Source organism: Protobothrops mucrosquamatus, unplaced genomic scaffold (genome assembly GCF_001527695.2).
Source record: "Protobothrops mucrosquamatus isolate PMUCROS unplaced genomic scaffold, P.Mucros_1.0 scaffold8, whole genome shotgun sequence".
NCBI lineage: Eukaryota > Metazoa > Chordata > Lepidosauria > Squamata > Viperidae > Protobothrops > Protobothrops mucrosquamatus.
The window spans coordinates 2540058-2559704 of NW_015386395.1; the positions used below are offsets into that span (position 1 = coordinate 2540058).

The 19647-nt window shown below is 40.6% G+C and overlaps 1 protein-coding gene across 1 annotated transcript in view; it reads right to left on the reverse strand.

Moving 5' to 3' along the window:
- Positions 1-2676: 2676 nt before the first annotated feature.
- LOC107282498 (glycogen [starch] synthase, muscle-like) overlaps positions 2677-19647 on the reverse strand; it is a 34996-nt gene continuing 18025 nt past the window's right edge. Inside the window, exons 7-16 of the mRNA XM_015810276.1 lie at positions 18199-18319; positions 16983-17089; positions 15394-15453; positions 14527-14605; positions 12755-12868; positions 11349-11475; positions 9312-9407; positions 7958-8121; positions 5475-5555; positions 2677-3390 (exon numbers count right to left, since the gene is read on the reverse strand). Coding sequence (XP_015665762.1) covers positions 3082-3390; positions 5475-5555; positions 7958-8121; positions 9312-9407; positions 11349-11475; positions 12755-12868; positions 14527-14605; positions 15394-15453; positions 16983-17089; positions 18199-18319 — 1258 coding nt within the window. The 3' untranslated portion in view covers positions 2677-3081. The remainder of the gene's footprint in view (positions 3391-5474; positions 5556-7957; positions 8122-9311; positions 9408-11348; positions 11476-12754; positions 12869-14526; positions 14606-15393; positions 15454-16982; positions 17090-18198; positions 18320-19647) is intronic.

The following is a 19647-nucleotide window of genomic DNA, read 5'->3' on the forward strand; positions in this document are numbered from 1 at the left end:
TCCCGTTAGATGGCAACTCAGGGTATCAAGAGAAAACGTTCTGCATATGACGCTTCATTCAAGCTCAAAGTTGTTGATCATGCTGAAATTCACGGAAATCGAGCAGCTAGCCGAGAATTCACTGTACCAGAGACGAATGTTAGAGAATGGAGAAAACAGAAAGTCGTCCTGAAAGATATGAATAAAACCAAAAAAGCACAACGAGGGAGACAAGCCATGTACCCAGACATGGAGAAGGAACTTTATGAATGGATCATTGACCAAAGAAGTAGTGGGTTCATCGTCACATCACTCCACATTAGACTTCATGCCCAAAAGTTTTGCAAAGATTCAACCTTCAAAGCCTCTAATGGATGGACACAAAAGTTTATGAAAAGGCATGGACTTGCAATACGCCAGAGAACAAAGATAGCACAGAAGCTGCCAAATGATTTAGAAGAGAAGATCGCTTCATTCCATACCTTTATAATCAACCAACGCAAGCAGATTAATTTTGAACTTTCACAGATAGGCAATATGGATGAGACCCCCATGTGTTTTGACCTACCAGGCAACAGGACAATTGACAGCAAAGGGAAGCACACAGTCCTGATTAAAACCACAGGCCATGAGAAAACTCATTTTACGGTTGTGTTATCCTGTATGGCAGACGGTTTTAAACTTAAACCAATGGTGATTTTTAAAAGAAAGACTATTCCAAAAGGAGTTAAATTTCCACCAGGTGTCGTGATCCATTGTCATCCTAAAGGATGGATGGATGAGAAGGGCATCATTTTATGGTTAAATAAAGTTTGGAATACTAGACCAGGCGCACTACTGAAGAAATCCATGCTTGTATGGGACCAGTTCCGCTCACACCTGACAGACACTGTGAAGGATAAACTGAAAAGTCTAAAAACATTTCAAGCTGTGATTCCAGGTGGACTAACCTCTATTCTTCAGCCACTAGATGTTGTTTTAAACAAACCCTTCAAAGACAGAGTCAGGGAAAAGTGGATTACCTGGATGAAATCCGACGACAAAGAATTGACTGCAAAAGGAAACCTCAAGAAACCTGGCTTATCTCTCGTGACATCCTGGATTAAAACATCATGGGAAGACATGCCAAAAGAAATGATCATCAAGAGTTTTTTAAAGACAGGCATCAGCAATAAAATGGACGGCACAGAAGACGACCTGCTGTGGAATTCAGACTCAGAAGAAAGCGAAGAAACTGGAGAAACAGATGTTCCTGCCAACTGGGACACTGATGATAAATTAACTCGAGAAGAATGGGAACAACTCTTTAGTGTATCTGATGATGAATCTGACCTTGAAGCATTTTAAATAAATATTGTTACCGGTAATTTTATTTCGGTATTGTGTTCATAGTTTACGTTGTCAATAAATGATTTTTATCATGGCCGCACGTGTTCAACAACGTTTGTCACTTACAATGCTTGGTCTGAGCCGAGAAAAAGTGAAACAAAATTTTATACCGATTTTTAATCGAAAATTAGGGGTGCGCGTTATACACGTGTGCGCGTTATACTCGAATAAATACGGGTATGTGGCAAGGTGGCCCTAAGTCTTCTTGCACCTTAGCATTTCATATAAATGCACATTTTGATCCTTTGGACACTTTACAATACCCATCCCTGATCCCTGGCCATGTTGGCTGAGGATGATGGGAGTTGAAGCCCAGCACATCTGGAGAACAACAGGCTGGAAAACATCAAGCAGGAAAGCTTCTATTCCTCAAATTCCATATCCTCTTCCATTGGCATTTTTTCAGCTCTTTCTACAATGGCCCTTTTCAGAAGATCTTCCTTTTGTTAGAATCTTTGCTCTAAATGGCTTTGCAAATTCCTTTCCAGAAACAGACGCAGCTAACTGGCAAACGGTCCCAAAGTATGAATTGAGATTGTCTGGACGTATTAGGAAACATCCTCTTTTCTTTCTTCTTTTTTTTTAAAAGGCTCTGTCTAAAGAAGTGCAGAGTCATGGCTTTTAAAGGAAGTTCCCAAATTCTGAGCAATACACTGTCTTTCATAGTCCTCCAGATCATTCTAAAATCCTGTTGAGCAGACATTCTCACCAGGCTTCCACACCAATTGTTTAGGGCCGTGGTGGCGAACTTATGGCACGTGTGCCACAGGTGGCACACAGAGCCCTCTCTGTGGGCACGCGCACCGTCACCCCAGTCCTAGGCCTTCAGCTGGGTTTTATAAAATCTTTTCTCTTTAGGCCTCCACCGGCGTGTGCAAAAAAAAAAAGGTTCAATCAATTTCAACTTCTCGCGGGAAAAAAATAAGATCTCACAAAGTTGGAATTGATTGATTGAACTTTTTAGTCCCGCCCAGTCTGCCGCTACCATCGAGGCCATGCCCACTCAAGAGGCCATGCCCACCCAAAGGTCCACACCCACCCAGCACCCAACGATACATAAGTGGGTTTTGGATTGCAGTTTGGGCACTTGGTCTCTAAAAGGTTTGCCATCACTGGTCTAGGGTTACCCAAAAAGATAATAATATTAGATGCGCTCATTTTATGAGCAGCCTTTAAAAGGTCTGCTCTGTTTCTGGTTCAATGAAACCTTTGTTGGTAGGGAAGGGGAGGTAACACGATACCTTTCCTGTGTCCTTCCCATGAAGGCCTCCCATTTTCCCTTTTCTCCCATTAGTAGTATTTATTATTTGTTTAAAAAATGCAGCTAGGTTCTTAAGACCTGGAGAATGCCTTCCAAAACATCAGCAGCATATGGAGGGTGTTTGGGAGGAGGAAATGCATGACCTTACATATTCAATCCTGCTCGACACAAGGATGTTCTCTTGTGTTCTGCAAAAAGAGCCAATGGGTCACTTCCTGACACCTTCCAGAGGAAGAGGTCCTCCATCCTTGGCATTCTGTCATCCAGAGAAGACTGTCTTACTGTTCTTTAACCGAACTACGTCAAGTGTGAGCCCTCAACACTTCTGTCTGGAACACCCTAGAACCTACACTCTAGGCTTATTTCAGAATGCAGCACTAGGTAACAAGCTGGGCTCTTGAGGACAGGGGGAGGCGTGGGAAAAGAGCAGACAGGGGAGTCAGCCTGCCTACCTAATTCTTCTCTTCGATCAGAGAATTGGTGGGGCTGCTGAGGTCACTGGGGCTGCTGGGGAGGGTGGGGGTGCTAGCATTAGAGGAAGTGCTTGCCTCGCTAGACCCCTTCTTGGAGTGCTTTCGCCATTCAGGGACCGGACCCATCATGGCTGGGGGCTTGATGTTCTGCCTGTCCTTTTCTGCCTCTTCTTCCTCGTCGTACCGTTCATCATCCTCTTCGGTCTCGCTGTGATGGGGGCTGGAGTGGCGGGAGATGGAAGGAGAGGGTGGGACCGAGGCTGGGCGTGGGTAGCGGAAACCCTGAGCCTGCAAAGTTGAGGACAGGGGAGCAGAGTGGATGGGGGAAAAAAGAACGGCAAAAAAATCAATCAACGTCGCCTGGGGTCTCTTGTCCCCCCCCCTCCTGCTTTCAACCACTTCCTAGAACCCCTGAACTCTGTTTTTGAAATCACACTGCAGGACCAGCATCCCAGCTTCTGTTCCATTTTTCCAAGGTGAGAACACTACCTGCCCTTTGAGAACTGCAACCCAGACAACAACAAAAAGAATGCAATCCATGAAATAGCCTTCTCTTTCATTAGCCACTCGGATTTACTGTTTTCTCATTCTAGCAGTTTACAACTCGGGGACAATTTTGGAAAGAGGGTTACTGGGACCTGCATCATGGACTTTCAGCCGCAAACTGTGCAACGGGACATTTCATCCTGTAGAATTTACTTTGCCCTTTTTTCAGAACCTTGAAGTTCACCTTCTGGAACTGGCTCAAATAAGTGGACAGACCCTACAAATTTGGGACATATGCCCAGTTGGGAGTTTGTGAATAACAGTAGAATCAAATCACACGCAAATCTCCTCAACCCTTTCAGGCCTTTTTAGCAAGGCAAAAAATCTTTCTAGACACAGGTAGTTTTTAACTTACGACCACAATTGAACCCACAATTTATGTTGCTAAGTCAGTTGTTAACTGAGTCTTGCCCCATTTTACAACCTTTCTTGCCACAGTTGTTAAATGAATCACTGCAATTGTTAAGTTAGTAACATGGTGGTTAAGTGAATCTGGCTTCTCCATTGACTTTGCTTGTCGGAAGGTCGCAAAAGCAGAATTACGTGACCCCGGGACACTGCAACCATAATGAATACATGCCAGTTGCCATGCATATGAATTTTGATCACATGACCACAGGGATGCTGCAACTGTCAGGTGAAAAACGACCATAAATCACTTTTTTCAGTGCTATTGCAACTTTGGTCACTAAATAAATGGTTTGTAAGTTGAGGATGACCTGTATTGAGCTGATTAGAAATCCATGTCACTCTACTGCGCATCACCAAGCGGTATACTTAGATTTACCTTTTGCCCTTCTTGCCTTCCATAAATTTGAGCTTGGTTATAATGGAACAACTGCATTATTTTTCACTTTCATTCCTGCCTCTGTCTCTTCCCCAATCCTCTGAACTCATCTCCTAAGGCACGGGGGTCAAACTCGCCGTATCACGTGACGTGTCTTGACATATCGTGACTTTTTTTGCATTGCCGGAGCTGGGGTGGGTGCGGCCTCCGTATGATGCAACCGGCTTGCGGGCCAGCAGCTTGACACTTCTGTCCTAAGGCCTTCAAAGCTGGGCCTGTTTTCTTAGAGTTTGTAAAACTACTTTCCCAACCTGATTGGTAAAGGCTGGGGGAGACTGGGGCACAAATAAATATGAAAAAGAGCAAAGCTGGGACACAACTGTGGCTTTTTAGGCAAAATCCAGGATATGGCAACAGACACTGGTTGGTGGAGTTGATGTTTGCATTTTTTCTAACTGACTGTGGCTCTCAAAGATCTCAGGTGTTACCACTTTTAAAAGATCCCATCTAGTAATTCTTTCAAGTGGATCTCCTTAATCTGAAGTTGTGCCTTGAGAAGCTGCTGTATTAGTGGGCAATCGTCTGAGCTGATGCTGGATTTTAAAGACTTACAACCACAACTGAGGCCAGACTTTCTGTTGTTAAGCAAGGTGGTTGTTAAGCGAGTCACAGTAAATTCTACAGCCTTTTTGTGCCACAGTTTTTAAGCAAAAAAACCTGCAGTTGTTAAGTGAATCCTGTGGTCATTAAGCAAGTTGGGCTTCCCCCATTGACTTTGCTTGCTGGAAGCCAGCTGGGAAAGTCCCACATGGCATTCACATGACCCTGGGATGCTGCAACTATTGTAAACACATGCCAGTTGCCAAGCACCCAAATTTTGATCATGTGACTGTTGCATCTAAGGATCGGCCTTAGTCACTTGCTTTCAATGCCACTCTAACTTGGAATAGTCACTAAATGAACAGCTGTAAATCACGTTGTAAGGGGACCCTATATAAGGCTTAGGTCTCTTTCGCCTCCCACAAGGGACCTTACTTACCGCAGTTGTTTCGTGTGGCTCATAGGTGAAGTTATCAGGGAAGGCCTTTGCAAGGGCCATATGCCGGGCATACATGTAATACTGCAAAGAAGAGTATGGTAGGAGAAAAGACAAAATGAATGCTGGGATTCTGCCCCCATTGCTGATTTTCTTCCCATTCCCACTGCAAGCCACAGAATCTGTTATCAGTCAGGCAGTCAACACACATCTGCTTTCCAAAACCCATTGAAAAGATTCCCTTTGGGCCCAGAACTGCAGAATCATCAACTTGGTTCTAAAACAATTGATTTCTGTCTTCAAGAGTTGATGGGATCAGGTTTCTCTACAGTCAGATTCTTTGATGGATGGAAGGAACGGGGCTGATGGGGATAAGCAGGGGAGCTTTCGCTGTATCTACATTTAAGCTATGGCCTGCTTTGCCCTGGGCAGCTCAATTTTTACGTTGCATTTGCGTCTGTGTAACCCTCTTGGGAATCCATGGCTGCCATGAGTTGATATGGCTCAAAACAAGTGCTGGGTGAGATCGAAACATGGCCTCCCGTCTTCCCCACACAGAGTTCTTCTCCCCACCACCCAACTTCCTTTTCTGTAGATGGAGAAACAAAGGCAACTTTGTCAGCCTACAAAAAGGCGTCCAGCAAATTGGCAAATGCCAGATCGCTTCCTGAATTGCAAGATTATTGTGGAAAAAGAGACAGGTGAGGGATAAGGGCCAGTGAAGCAGGTGGGAAGCATGGCAGTTCATTAAAAAGATAGGTATTTCCCACCACTGTTTATTAGATCAGCCTTCGCCAAGATGGGGGCAATTCTCAGAATTCTTAGAAATGGCCAAGTTGGCTAAGGGAAATTCTGGAAGCTGAAGATCACACATCTGGAGGATACCATAATTAGAGACCCATATCAATAGCTATGTCTTTAATCCTATAATCTATTTATCCTATAATCTATTTTATCTCCCCAGTTTTTCTTTATTACCATATCTCAGCATATACTTAAACGGACCTAGAATTTTACAATATTTTCAACAGTTTGTTGAACTTCCCTTTGATTTTAGGGATGAATGAACTTTGGTCCCCATAATGAAGGCTTCATAAATGTCAAAACAATAAGATGTTGAAATTAATTCATATTTGTAGCAACATTGCTTTGTATCGCAGCCTGTGGAGTGGAATGCTTTCCTATTCAAATATAATTTTCAAAATGAACATTTTGAAGAAGATCTACAATACCCTTTTGCCTATAAGGAAAATGTGGGTAATCCTTGATTTGTGGCCACAACTGGCACCAGAACTTCTGTCGCTAAGCATTGAGTTCATTTTTATGACCTTTTTTGCCATGTGAATGACCACGTTTTTTTAAGTAAATCTCGTGATTGCTGAATAAATCCAGTTTCCCCTTCAATGGGGGAGGGGCAATCTTTGCTTATCAGAAGCCGGCTGGGAAGGTTACAAATGGTCATCATATGACCCTAGGAGTCTGCAACCAACATAGAGACATGCCAGTTGCCAAGTTTTCAACTTCTGATCACGTGACCACAGGGATACTTTGATGGTCATAACTGTAAGAAATTGTTGTAAGTCACTTCTTTTCAGCACCGTTATAATTTTGAACAGTTGCTAAATGAACGGTCATAAGTCAATGTTTATTTATTGTATGAGGAAACTTCCAGTTATTAAGTTCTCATTTAGGGAAGTACATGTGTGTGTGTGTGAATTGCAGTTGCCACAAGAATATGCAATCTATCATTTGCTTTAAGGACTTCACTGATAAAGTTGAGTTGAAGAAGAATTTTTCTCCCTCATTTGTACTAGATTTTCTCTAAATTAGGAACTCAGGACCCGTATATGAAATGCTGTATATGAAATTTACTCTTTGGGTAAAAAAGATTTAATAATGATCGTTTATAAAGTAGACATTTTTTCCTTCTCGGTTTTTTTTCCTTTAAGAAAGGAAAATAATCCAATAACTTCAAATGCAGAGTTGCGTTCTGACGTGAACCAGAATGTATTGGGAAGAAAACCTTTTCAAGGAGCTTTTACCATGTCCAACTTTTTCAACAGTGAGTTGAGAATAATTTGACACTAGCCTTGTTACAGGTAGGGAAAAACTTCTTGGGAGACCTCATACATTGTAAATAAATAATTATGCACATAATTGTTTGTACTACTCCCCATAATCTACTGACAGGTGCTTTTACTTAACCCCCCCCCCAAAAAAGCTGGTAATATTCCTGATCTGTCTTCAAATTTATTTCTGCTTCCAGGAAATTGCACAGGGCAGAGAAGTTATGATCATAAAAAAGGACTGGTTGAACAGGAAAGGTCCATCAGTGGAAAAAAAAGGATAAAGTAGTATTTGCACTATACGCCCTCTAGAGGCAAACATGGGGATTACAACACAGGAAGGAAAGCAGGTGAACTGCCATAGAGTAGAGGAGGAGGAGGACTACCACCATTGCATGTCACTGTGAAGAAAAAGCTCACCCTTCCAAGATATTTCCAATCCAAGAGATCGGAAAGCCTCTCTGTGCGGTTTCGCTGGATAATGCGCTGCCGCCGTGACTGCTGGCAGAAGCTGTAGAGGAAAGAGGTCAACTGCGTGCACGACTCATCCAAGCTTCGGAAACGCCTGTCTAAGATGTAGATCCCTGGTGGGAACCAAAAAGATATCAAAGCACGGCATCACCTTGGATTCAATACAGAGAGCTGACAACTGACCAAAGGAAGACAAGGCTGATTCTCTTATGCCTAACTGAATGGCTGTTGCCCGAGATGCTAGAGAATAATATACAGATGGTCCTTGACTTATAACCACAATTAGGACAGGAACTTCCACTGGTAAGTTAGGTGACTGTTATGGTTGCTCCCAATTTCATGACCTATTTTGCTATGGCTCTTAAGTGAATCACCATGGTCGTTAATTGAATTACATGTTTTTTAAGTGACCCTGGCTTTCCCCATTGATTTTGCTTGTTGGAAAGCAGCTGGGAAAGTTGCAAATGGTAATCATGTGACACTACAACGGTCATAAAGCCATGTCAGTTGCCAAGTATCCAAATTTTGATCATGTGACTGTGGGAACACTCCAAAGGTTGTTAAGTGTAAGGACTACTGGTAAATCGCTTTTTTCAGTGCTGTTGTAACTTTGAATAAATAGTCACAAGTCAAGGATTGCCTGTAATGAAAAATGTTTTATCCAGTACACGCCTGCCTTTATGATGCTCTATTGTCAGGGAATTGTGCAGCTGGTATCCAAATGGAATCATAGATGCTGACTTGTACTTGTAGTTTTTATATAAATAAATATATTTTACATCTATATATACATCAGATAAGGCAGTCAGGCAAACAGGAGCATCATCAGATAAATCAAGAGCATATGGGACACACAGAAGAAAAAGATGGAGGGAAAAAGTGAAACTCCCCCTCCACACGCATAGCAACCAATCACAGCGTAGCAACCAATCAGCTATAACTGTGTATTCCGACTCACTACACTTCAGCTACCAAATTTAAATATCTTAACATCTATCTTATACAGTAGATTGAAATGGCTCAATCTTCTCCAAATGGAATACCACTGATCTTTGAATTTTTGCTCCCTTATGCCCCAGAAATCTTGCTTTAATCAGCTAAGATTGGGCTAGAACAAGCAGGATGGAATCACCCTAAGTCATTTCTCCCAATATTTTTTCTTCCAGAAATGTATAGATTGATCTACCCACCCAAATTATTCTCCCCAGATCCACCTGAAGGAATTATCTTGTGGTTGAGCAAGGGTTGCACATGTTCCCATTGTGCCAATCCCTGTTTCCTGAGGTCCCGATGTGATACCAACCATAGGCAGATGGATCTGCTATGTGTTCTTCCATGAAGCAGCCAAAGCCAGAGAGGTTGGTGGAAATGCTGGGGATCCCCATCACGGTGCATTCAGCTGGAGGATAAGAGAGAGGTCATTGGAGGACACGGAGGGATTCAATCCTGGGGATATGCACTATCTCAAGAATTTATCTTGGAGCCTGTTCAATTTTGGTCACTTGAGTTTACTAAGCTTTCCACTCCCTACAGATTTTATGTACATATTAAGAATAGTAAACAACTATTTTATTATCACCAGAACTTTGCTGTAGGCATTACAAGAGGCTGTGCTTTCCTCAAATTTACATTTACTTATCTGCCCCTCTTTTCATTTCAGCCATGATTCATAATATAATTTTGTTTTTATATCTCTTCCCTTAATAAGGTTCAGAAATGAGTTGTCATCCTTTTCTAGCCAAAGCAGAACTACTCACATAATTTATTTATTTTTTAATCAATAGATGATTTACATGATATGATATAATCATAACATTACATAGTTACGTGGAAAGCTGATTGACTACCGGGAAAGAAGGAAACAATAACCTGGAATAAGGCACAACTGGCTAAAAACACTAGCAATCTACTATAGTAGATTATCGCCCCACTTGGATATTTCCAATGTATTTTGATGTCATATTACTTATTCTGGACAAGGTTTCCTGATAAATTATATATAAAACATGCACCTCCATTATTTTTAATAGTTCCATCTCCTTAAACTGAAGAAGGAAAAACCAACACTTAGGAAAGTACTTGAGGAATTAAGTGGGAAAACATGTAGGTGAATGGCTAAAAAAGGCCTTATTGTTTGCAGTGGGTCGAACAATGATAAAATACACTAAAAGAAATGAATTTCAGATGAAAAATTCAAGACCATCTTGGCTCTTTCTCTTCCATCACTTTTGGAAAGCAAAGTTAATAAGTCTCAAGACTAACAAAATGCACGCAGAATTATGTGCAAAACATACCTGGTGCAATCTTGTGACTCTGTGGTATCCACTGACAATCTGTGCCTGTTTGGTTGTCCTTTCAAACATATTCCCTTCCTCAATAGCTTCAACAGTGAAAGTGTTTCTAAGGCATTGTCTTCACTGGAAAAGTTGGCATATATTCACAGGGGTATCCCTCTTGAAAATAGCCCATGTTGAACTGTGTAGCACAGTCAAACATCAGCACGGGAAATGTTGCAAGGCATTTTGTATTATGTCATAAACTGTTTTATGATAATTTTTGTCATAAAACATTTTATAAAATTTGCCCATTCTGAACCCCTACCTTGGTTCAAAAATGCTGTTGTAATTTTCAATGCTGTTGTAATTTTGAACATCTGTAGATGTCTTCAAAGTGAGCACAACTATGTAATCTAGACAGCATACTAAAAAGCAGAGACATCACCCTGCTAACAAAAGTATGTATAGTCAAGACCATGGTTTTCCCAGTTGCAATGTATGGCTGTGAAAGTTGGACCATAAGAAAGGCTGAGCGCCAAAGAATTGAGGCCTTTGAACTATGGTGCTGGAGAAGACTCCTGCGAGTCCCCTGGACTGCAAGGCAATCAAACTGGTCAGTCCTAGAGAAGATCAACCCTGACTGCTCTTTAGAAGGCCAGATCCTGAAGTTGAAACTCAAGTACCTTGGCCACCTAATGAGAAGGAAGGACTCACTGGAGAAGAGCCTAAAGCTGGGAAAGATTGAGGGCAATAGAACAAGGGGACGACAGAGAATGAGGTGGTTGGATGGAGTCACTGAAGCAGTAGGCATGAGCTTAAATGGACTCCAGAAGATGGTAGAGGACAGGAAGACCTGGAGGAATGTTGTCCATGGCGTTGCGATGGGTCGGACATGACTTTGCAACTAACAACACCAATCTATTTCATTCTGTGTTTCTGATGACAGAAATACTAGGGTTTATTTTCAGTACCCAAGTACATTGGAATGGTGTGTGTGTGTGCGTGCGTGTGTGTGTGTGTGTGTTGAGTCAATACCCACAAGCCTGCCCTTACAACCCACCTACCTGGTGTGTAGCCCCATGGTTCATAATAGGAAGGAAACACCCCCAAATGGCAGCCTCTAACAAATTCTTCATAGTCAACAGGAAGCAACGGACTAGTGGAAGACAGAAATTCTGGATGGAAGATGACCTAGGGAGGAGAAAAGGAAAAAGAGAAAGAGATTGTATTTATTTGTTTATGTACTATCAAACTCAAGAATCAACTTCTAGTGATTTAATATAATGCAATACAGGTAGTCTTTGACTTACCACAGTTCGTTTAGTAACTGTTCAAAGTTATAACAGCACTGAAAAAAGTGACGTGACTATTTTTCACACAACCACCAAAGCATCCCCATGGTTACGTGATCAAAATTCAGATGCTGGGCAACCGATTCATATTTATGACAGTTGTGCAATGTGCCCCGGGTCATGTGATCAACTTTTGTGACTTCTAACAATCAAAGTCAATGGGGAATCCAGATTTCACTTAACAACCGTGTCTCCGACTTAACAACTGCAGCGATTCACTTAACAACTGTGGTAAGAAAGGCTGTAAAATGGGGCAAAACTCAACTGTCTTGCTTAGCAACAGAAGTGGTAGTCTCAATTGTGGTTGTAAGTTGAGAACTACCTGTAATATTATTATGAATAATTATAAAAAAGCCATAAAACACCATGGTGATGTAGTGAGGATACATTTGAAAACATACATCACATCTGCTCTTGTGGGCACAGCCATCTTTAAAATTGTATATTGCATTTCATCCATGTGTATCTTTATGTATGTGCATATAGCTGATTCAAGTTTACGCTGCTAGTATTCAATTCATGTGTCTGTAAGGGATTATGATAATACAGGATCCTTTTTAAAAATAATATATTCCATGGAAATAAGCAGTTAAAAAAGCAAACTAAAAGTACAAAGATTCTGATAAACATAACTTCGTTTTAGGAATAAAGCCAAAAGATGAAAAGAAAAAATAATATGGCAACTATAAAACACAGTAAAATATGGCCATATACCAATTACAATAAAACATTTAAAATACATTGGACATATATCTAAATTGCATCCACTAAAAATTGTTATTATTATTCACAGCAACTATAGACACCAAGACTAAAAGAAAAGGGCCTGAGTTCAAAAAATGCCAGCAGAGGAAATTCAGAATAGACTGTAAACCACCATTCTTTCCTTCAATCATTTTGGCTTATCATTATTACCATAAGATTTCCAAGAATAAATAAAAGGTCGACAGGACAATTAAAAGACAAAAATTACCAGATAAAATCAGGCACTAAATATTATAATTGCCAGCATCATCTTAAAAATGCTGGAAGTTATAATATTTTAAAATGCTTTTAAAAATACTTTACTGCAAATATCTCCCCCAAATATCTCCCCTCACCTGGCACCTGTTACTCACCTTGACACGGTCGGCACTGCTATTGAAGAGACCGATGCGCCTGATGGTGTTCAGAATAGGGTCGGTAGAATCATCCAGCATGTTGTGAGTACAGATTGGGGGGAAAGAATGACGCTGATTGAAGAGGGGAAAAAAAAATCCAGACTGATGTTAAAAGCTCAGATTTAAAATCTTAAATCTGGAAGAGAAGCAAAGCCTGTAATTCACACATTAAACTGAATCCAAGATACCTTCTATATTTTTCCTGCTTCTCCTACTGTGTAAATCTGGCAGGACAATATATGATGGTTACCTGAAGGAATCACTTTATATTTAAAGATAATTTCTCTCTCCTTTTCTCATATGTTTTCTGAGTGAAGAATGTGGATTTCCTGTCTAATCACAGAATGCATGAAATGTGTTTGGGGGCATGTGCAGAACTTAGTACATTCATCAGTGTTTATTTATTTAATCTCATTTCTTCTTTATTTAATCTCATTTCTTATGGCCACTCACTCCAGCAGACTCTAGGTGGATTACAATATATTAAAAAACCATTTGAAAAAAGAAACACATGTAAGAAATGTGAAAGCCTAGATTAAAAATAACCATACTAATAAAAGCATAATACAAAACATTATAGGGGTGTCTCAGATACACTACTCCAGGCCTGAAAACTGATGATGCTTTAAAGTCCTTCTGGAACCCCAGGAGAGAGGTGCCACCCATGTCTCCAGGGGAATCTTATTTCTCATTCAGAGACCCTGGAAAGAAAGGCAGATCTCACTTCTCCATACACCTCAATGTGGCATTCTTGACTTTATAATGGAATATTCTGGCTTATTTTCTACTGAGATGCAGCTTTCACTGAGATGGTAAACCAGAGACTGAGCTGAAAAATTCCAGATCGGGAAAGAAGGGGAGGAGGATTAAATGTTATTTTATACAAAACACAAGATCCTTCCTCAAACTCCGAACAATGTTCATTTCCCCCCCTTTTTCTAAGACAAGTCCAGTAAACCAAGATATCTTAATTGAGGAACACGAATCCAACACTCTTCTATGAAGTTATCATCTCTGTTCCAATGCAGCTTCAATCACAAGAGTCTTTTCTATCTCCAGAACCAGCATCGTCACTGCTGACAATCCAGAGTCAGAAGTCCACTCAGCCAATACGGGGAGGGCTGAATGAAAGCAACCTACAATCCAGGAATTTATTTCCAGACTCCCAGAATCCTCTGCTCACACTCATCTAGCTACGTGTCGTTCTAAGAGACTCTCAGCCTAATTGCAACCGCCCAGAATCGCTTTGTGTGAGATGAATAGTCATAAAATAAATGGTTACAGGTAGTCCTCAACTCACAATCACAATTGGGACCAGAATTTCCATTGCTAAGCAAAGGGGTTGTGAGTTGTGCCCAATTTTACAACCTTTTTTGCCACAGTTAGTGAGCAGATTGCAGCAGTTGTTGTGAATTGTGTAGTTGTTAAACAAATCTGGCTGGCTGGGAAAGTCGCAAATGGCCATCATAACCCCAAAATGCTGCAACCATTGTAAATAGATGCCAGCTGTCAAGTGCCTGAATTTTGATCAGAAATACTGCAATAGTCATTTGTGTGAAGATTGGTGGCAAGTCGCTTTTTTCAGTGTTGTTGTAACTTTGAACTGTCTCTAAATGAATGATTGTTAAGTTGAGGAGTACCTGTATTATTAACGTGAAATAAACTCATTTTTCATGTGCAAATACTCTGACCAATTTTTTTCAAGACTCATTTTTCTTCATGGCCCATACCTGAGTGGCAAAGATGGCTCTCTTCATCATTGTGAAATCTTCTTTGTCCAACATTTTGTTCATGTCAGGAAGGTTCCCCCTGAAATGGAAAAGCAGGCAATGAATAATGTGGAAATTAATAATATTTACAGTACTCTGGGTCTAATAGAAAAAGACTTGGAAAAAAAATGGAACTCTGATTTTATATAAGGTGATGGCAGCAAGACTGCTCTACGCACAAAAATGGAAGGTTGTTTTGATCGCCACCATGGACGGATGGCTACAAAAGCTAATGGAATTAGCAGAGATGGCTAAATTGACTGTTTTGATAAAAAAAAGAATATAAGTACTTTTGTTTCTACTTGGAAACCGCTTCTGGACTTTGTGCTTAAGGTAGAAAAAAAATGATACTATGATTTTGGGTTTTACTGATTTGTTGGTATAGAAATGGCTAGTTCATACTACTATAGAAATGTAAAAAGTTGAGATTCGATGTTAATGCCTTATCCTACTGCCACAGAGAGAATTGGAAATCAACGCCTTTTTTTTCTTTTCCCCCTTTTCCACAATTCTCTTTTCCCCTCCCCTACCATTGTTCCTTACTATTTGTTTTTGTATTTTCGTATTTTATATCGTAAGTGAATAAAAATCTTTTTTTTTAAATAATATTTTCAGTACTGCTTATCACTTGGATGCGCATTTTTATATCGGAACCAGGATTTCTGAAATAGGCTTCAATCAAATTAATACTTCTCAGAAGAGACAAGGCAAAGAGAAGGAAAAGGTCTCTTAAGTTCCCATTCTCTGTAGCCATGGCAACCCAGCAGTCCATTCTCCGATGCTCAGCACTTTCTCATATTTCTTCTAGCCTTCTCCTAGGAGACTTACACGAGGAGGGATTCGTACAGTTTTTTGCCAAACTTCTCCTTCACTGCATTAGCTGTGTCCCTAGAATTAAAAAAAAGGGAAAAAAAGGTGGGGGAAGGAGGGGAGGGAGGAAGAAATTATGATTTGCGACAGGACCTAGGATTCCTTGAATGCTTCTGAAACAAGGATTAAGGAAAATGGCTTCCAGTGGCTGTGGGATTTTCTTCCCAGAGAGAGTTAAATTAGATCTAACAGACTTGAGAAAAGAGGAAGACTGTCTCAATATCAGTATTTCTTCAGGTAGGGAGAAACCTTCCCTGTTCTGAGGCTTCAGAATAGATTGGACTTTGCCATAGCTCATAGACTGAAGGCCGAATTGGGTGAGAATTATGGGAATCTTTCATTACTACCTATGTGGTGCATTTTTATCTGGCTTTTTTTGAAAAAGCAATTTACTGGGAAGAGTCTCGTTCACTAGCTTTATCCCCGTAACATTTTCACTTTGAGGTAGGTTGGACTGAGTACAGATACTTGTCGACTTAAAAAAATCATTTAGTGGCTGTTCGAAGTTACGACGACACTGAAAAAAGTGACTTAAGACCGTGTTTCACACTTATGACTGTTGTGGCATCCCCATGGTCACATGATCAATATTCAGATGCTTTGCAACTGACTCATATTTATGACAGCTGCAGTGTCCTGGAGTTATGTGATCACCTTTTGTGACCTTCTGACAAGCAAAGTCAATGGGGAAGCCAGATTCACTTAACAACCATCTTACTAACTTAACAACTGCAGAGATTCACTTAACCACTGTGGCAAGAAAGGTCGTAAAATGGTACAAAACTCACTTAACAACTGTCTCACTTAGCAACATAAATTTTGGGCTCAATTGTGGTCGTACGTCAAGGACTACCTGTAGTAGCCATTGGGCTAAAAGCTTAAGATTTATGTTAAATAAAGCCTAAGAACAATTCTACTCTCCCCCATTTTACCTTTGCAATCTTCTAATTTGTATACAAGTAGTCCTTGATTTATGACCACAATTGGGATCAGAATTTCCACGGCTGATCCATGGCGTTGAATTGTGACCAATTTAGGACCGTTTTTGCAATGGTTATTAAGTGAATAACGGTAGTTGTTAAGTAAATCATGCAATCGTTAAGTGAATTAGGCTTCCCCTATTGACTTTGCTTGTCAGAAGCCCGCTAGGAAGGTGGTAAGTGGCCATCACATGAACCCAGGAACCGTTGTAAATATGTGCCAGTTGCCATGTGCTTAAATTCTGTTCATGTGTTTGTGGGGAATGCTATGATGGTTGCAAGTGCGAGGACCGGTTGTAACTTGCATTTTTCTGTGCCATTATAACTTTGCACGTTCACTAAATGAATGTTATATCTGGTTAGAGAACAAACTAAGACATTTGAATGATTTCCCTTATATCAGCACATCCTTTCCAAATGTACTTTGAATTTGTATGGGCAATTTGGTTTTCCTGATCAGGAAGGTTGGTGTGATGTATTTTTATTTCATTCACTACAAAGCCTGATGCCTAAGGAAGCCTGTTACAAGGACAGATTTATGAGATCCAGAACCTGACACAAACTTACCAGAGCTGTTTGCGGACGGCTTGGCCTTTTAGTGTCTCCACGTTGAAATTATTTGTCCTAGCTGGCATGATAAAAAATGCTACTACTGTAATCTGGCTTCCATTCACCTATAGAGAGAGAAGCCACAAAAATGGGTATGAAAGATCACTACAGTACTTTTAAGTATGATCAAAACTGCTCCCTGAAACAGTTGATAAGCTGACCCATGTTAAAAGAGTTTAATTAATTGAATTCATAGTTTGTTTTTAGAATTCATCTTCCCCCCCTTCTAATATGTGGCTGGTTCCTCATGAGTCATTTGTATTAGTCTTACAGCATGAGGACTCCTGAGGTGCTTATTAAAAAGCAGAAACTCACATGTTCCAGGCAGATAAATGAACAATAGCCTAGAAATCTGACTATGTTTGGCAAAGATGAGGAAAACTGGATGAATAGATGGATAAATCAGGAATGTTCCTGGGATGTTCTTGTAGGAGCTACATGGATCTCCAAGAATCATGAAACTATCATCTAATCCCAGGAAAGGATTCGTGACAGTAAGGCTGGTGTGAACATCTACACCTAATATGTATCTGAAATGCAATACGTTCTCTTTTCCTTTCTATTTTCCCTAGGATTGGGTTGAAGAGAGAACTCCTTATGGCTAAAACATCTCAGCTGGACAGATTAGGAGATGATGGCCAGACAGGGGGTCATCTATTGTAAGTATCTTTTCATGGAGTATTCTTGGGATATGGTTCAATTACCACTCCTGCCAGCTTAAAATAGTTCCAATATATTCTTCCTGCTTTCATCCAAATGTATCCTGTGTAGTCATTCTACCCATTGTATTTCCTCTCTACAACAATGTAAGCATGAGGAGAAATCCCAAAACAATCTCCAGATTCCTTGGACTACAGCTCCTTAACTCGAAACACATGGTTGTTCCGTTGCTGTAGGCCATGGGTCCCCAACCCCTGGTCCATGGACCAGCACCGGGCCACGGCATGCCAGAAACCAAGCCGCACAACAAGCAAAGCCCCATCCATGGGATGCAGGCAGCATGCGAAACCACGCTCCCTCTGGTTCATGGAAAAACCTCTCTCCACATAACCGGTCTCTGGTGACCAAAATGTTGGGGGCCACTGCTGTGGGCCATACCCTCCACAGCACATCTAATTGCCTGCCCACCATCTTTCACATCTCGTTCCATTACAGCCCCCATTTTACTAATCACCCTCAGCAGGTAGTTGAGCCTGGCTAGGGCTTCCAAGAAAACGTCAGCTCCTTTGTTGGAGTATTCATAGCGTCCAGCGATGAAGAAGAAAATAGTTTTGTCCAGGTTGAAGTCCAGGTGCCTAGAAAAATAACACGTAGTGATGGTTTTTCAAGCTCTAAGTCCGAGCTTGAAAAACCAGAAATCTTATGTAATTTAAAAGCCAAAACAAGTAAATTGGCTAGATAAATAAAAAGACGCACTAATAGATTAGAAATATCAATGATGCTGATATCAACAACTACAACATTGCAAAAATAGTTGAGGGGATCCATGGGGGTGGGGGGGGGTGAGGAACATCATCCGACCCAATATGAAGAAGCAAGTGCCACTGTGTTCAACAGAAATTATTTTTATGCCCTAGAGAGAAGAAATCAAAATAAGTCTGGTGTAGTATTTAAGTGAAAGAATAAAATTTGCACTTTCCAAATCTGTATAAACCAGAATACAATCATCCTTCAATGTTTATACTTTTCTGGTAATATCACACACTCTTCCCAATAAACTGCTGGGAAAAACTTTTTTTATGGATGGGATCAATGTGCATACTTAAATAGTTGTGAGTCTTCCCTAGCAACGTGCAGCAAAATGTTTTAAAATGAAGTGTGTGTGTGTGTGTGTGTATTTTAAAATAGCTCACACACACACATGCAGAATGTACAGCTGGCAGAAATCCTTTTTTTTAAAAAAAAAATCTTAATAGTTTCCCGGATTCCAGTCACAATGGTATTATTTATTAAGCTTTAGACATGCAAACTATGAATGCAAAGTGGAAAAACAAAACAAAAAAGAGATAGAGCTCCATGTGTAGGCGTTTTTCAGTGCAATAAAAACAGAAAGGAGAGTGGACAAGAAAATAAGAAGCAAGAACAGGAAAAATGTCAGAGCCCTGACAGATGGGGGAAGCCAAATAGAAGTATATACAGGTAGTCCTCGGCTTACAACAGCTCGTTCAGTGACAGTTCAAAATTACAATGGCACTGAAAGTGGTTCATGACCGTTGCAGAATCCCCGTGGTCACGTCATCAAAATTCGGGCACTTGGCAATTGGTTCATATTTATGACGGTTGCAGAGTCCCAGTGTCATCTTTTGCGACCTTCTGGCAAGCAAAGTCAATGGGGAAGCCAGATTCACTTAATCACCATGTTACTAACTTAACAACTGCAACGATTCACTTAACAGATGTGGCAAGAAAAGTTGTAAAATGGGGCAAAACTCACTTAGTTACTGTCTCACTTTAGCAAGAGAAATGTTGGTCTCAATTATGGTCATAAATCAAGGACTACCAGTATTTCTAGTGCAGTCTGATTTTCATTAATGTACAGATGCCTGTAACCTGAATAAGGAAGCAGTAGTTCTTCATTTAGTCATTTATAAACCTATTCTTTATGAATAACGAATGATTTTTC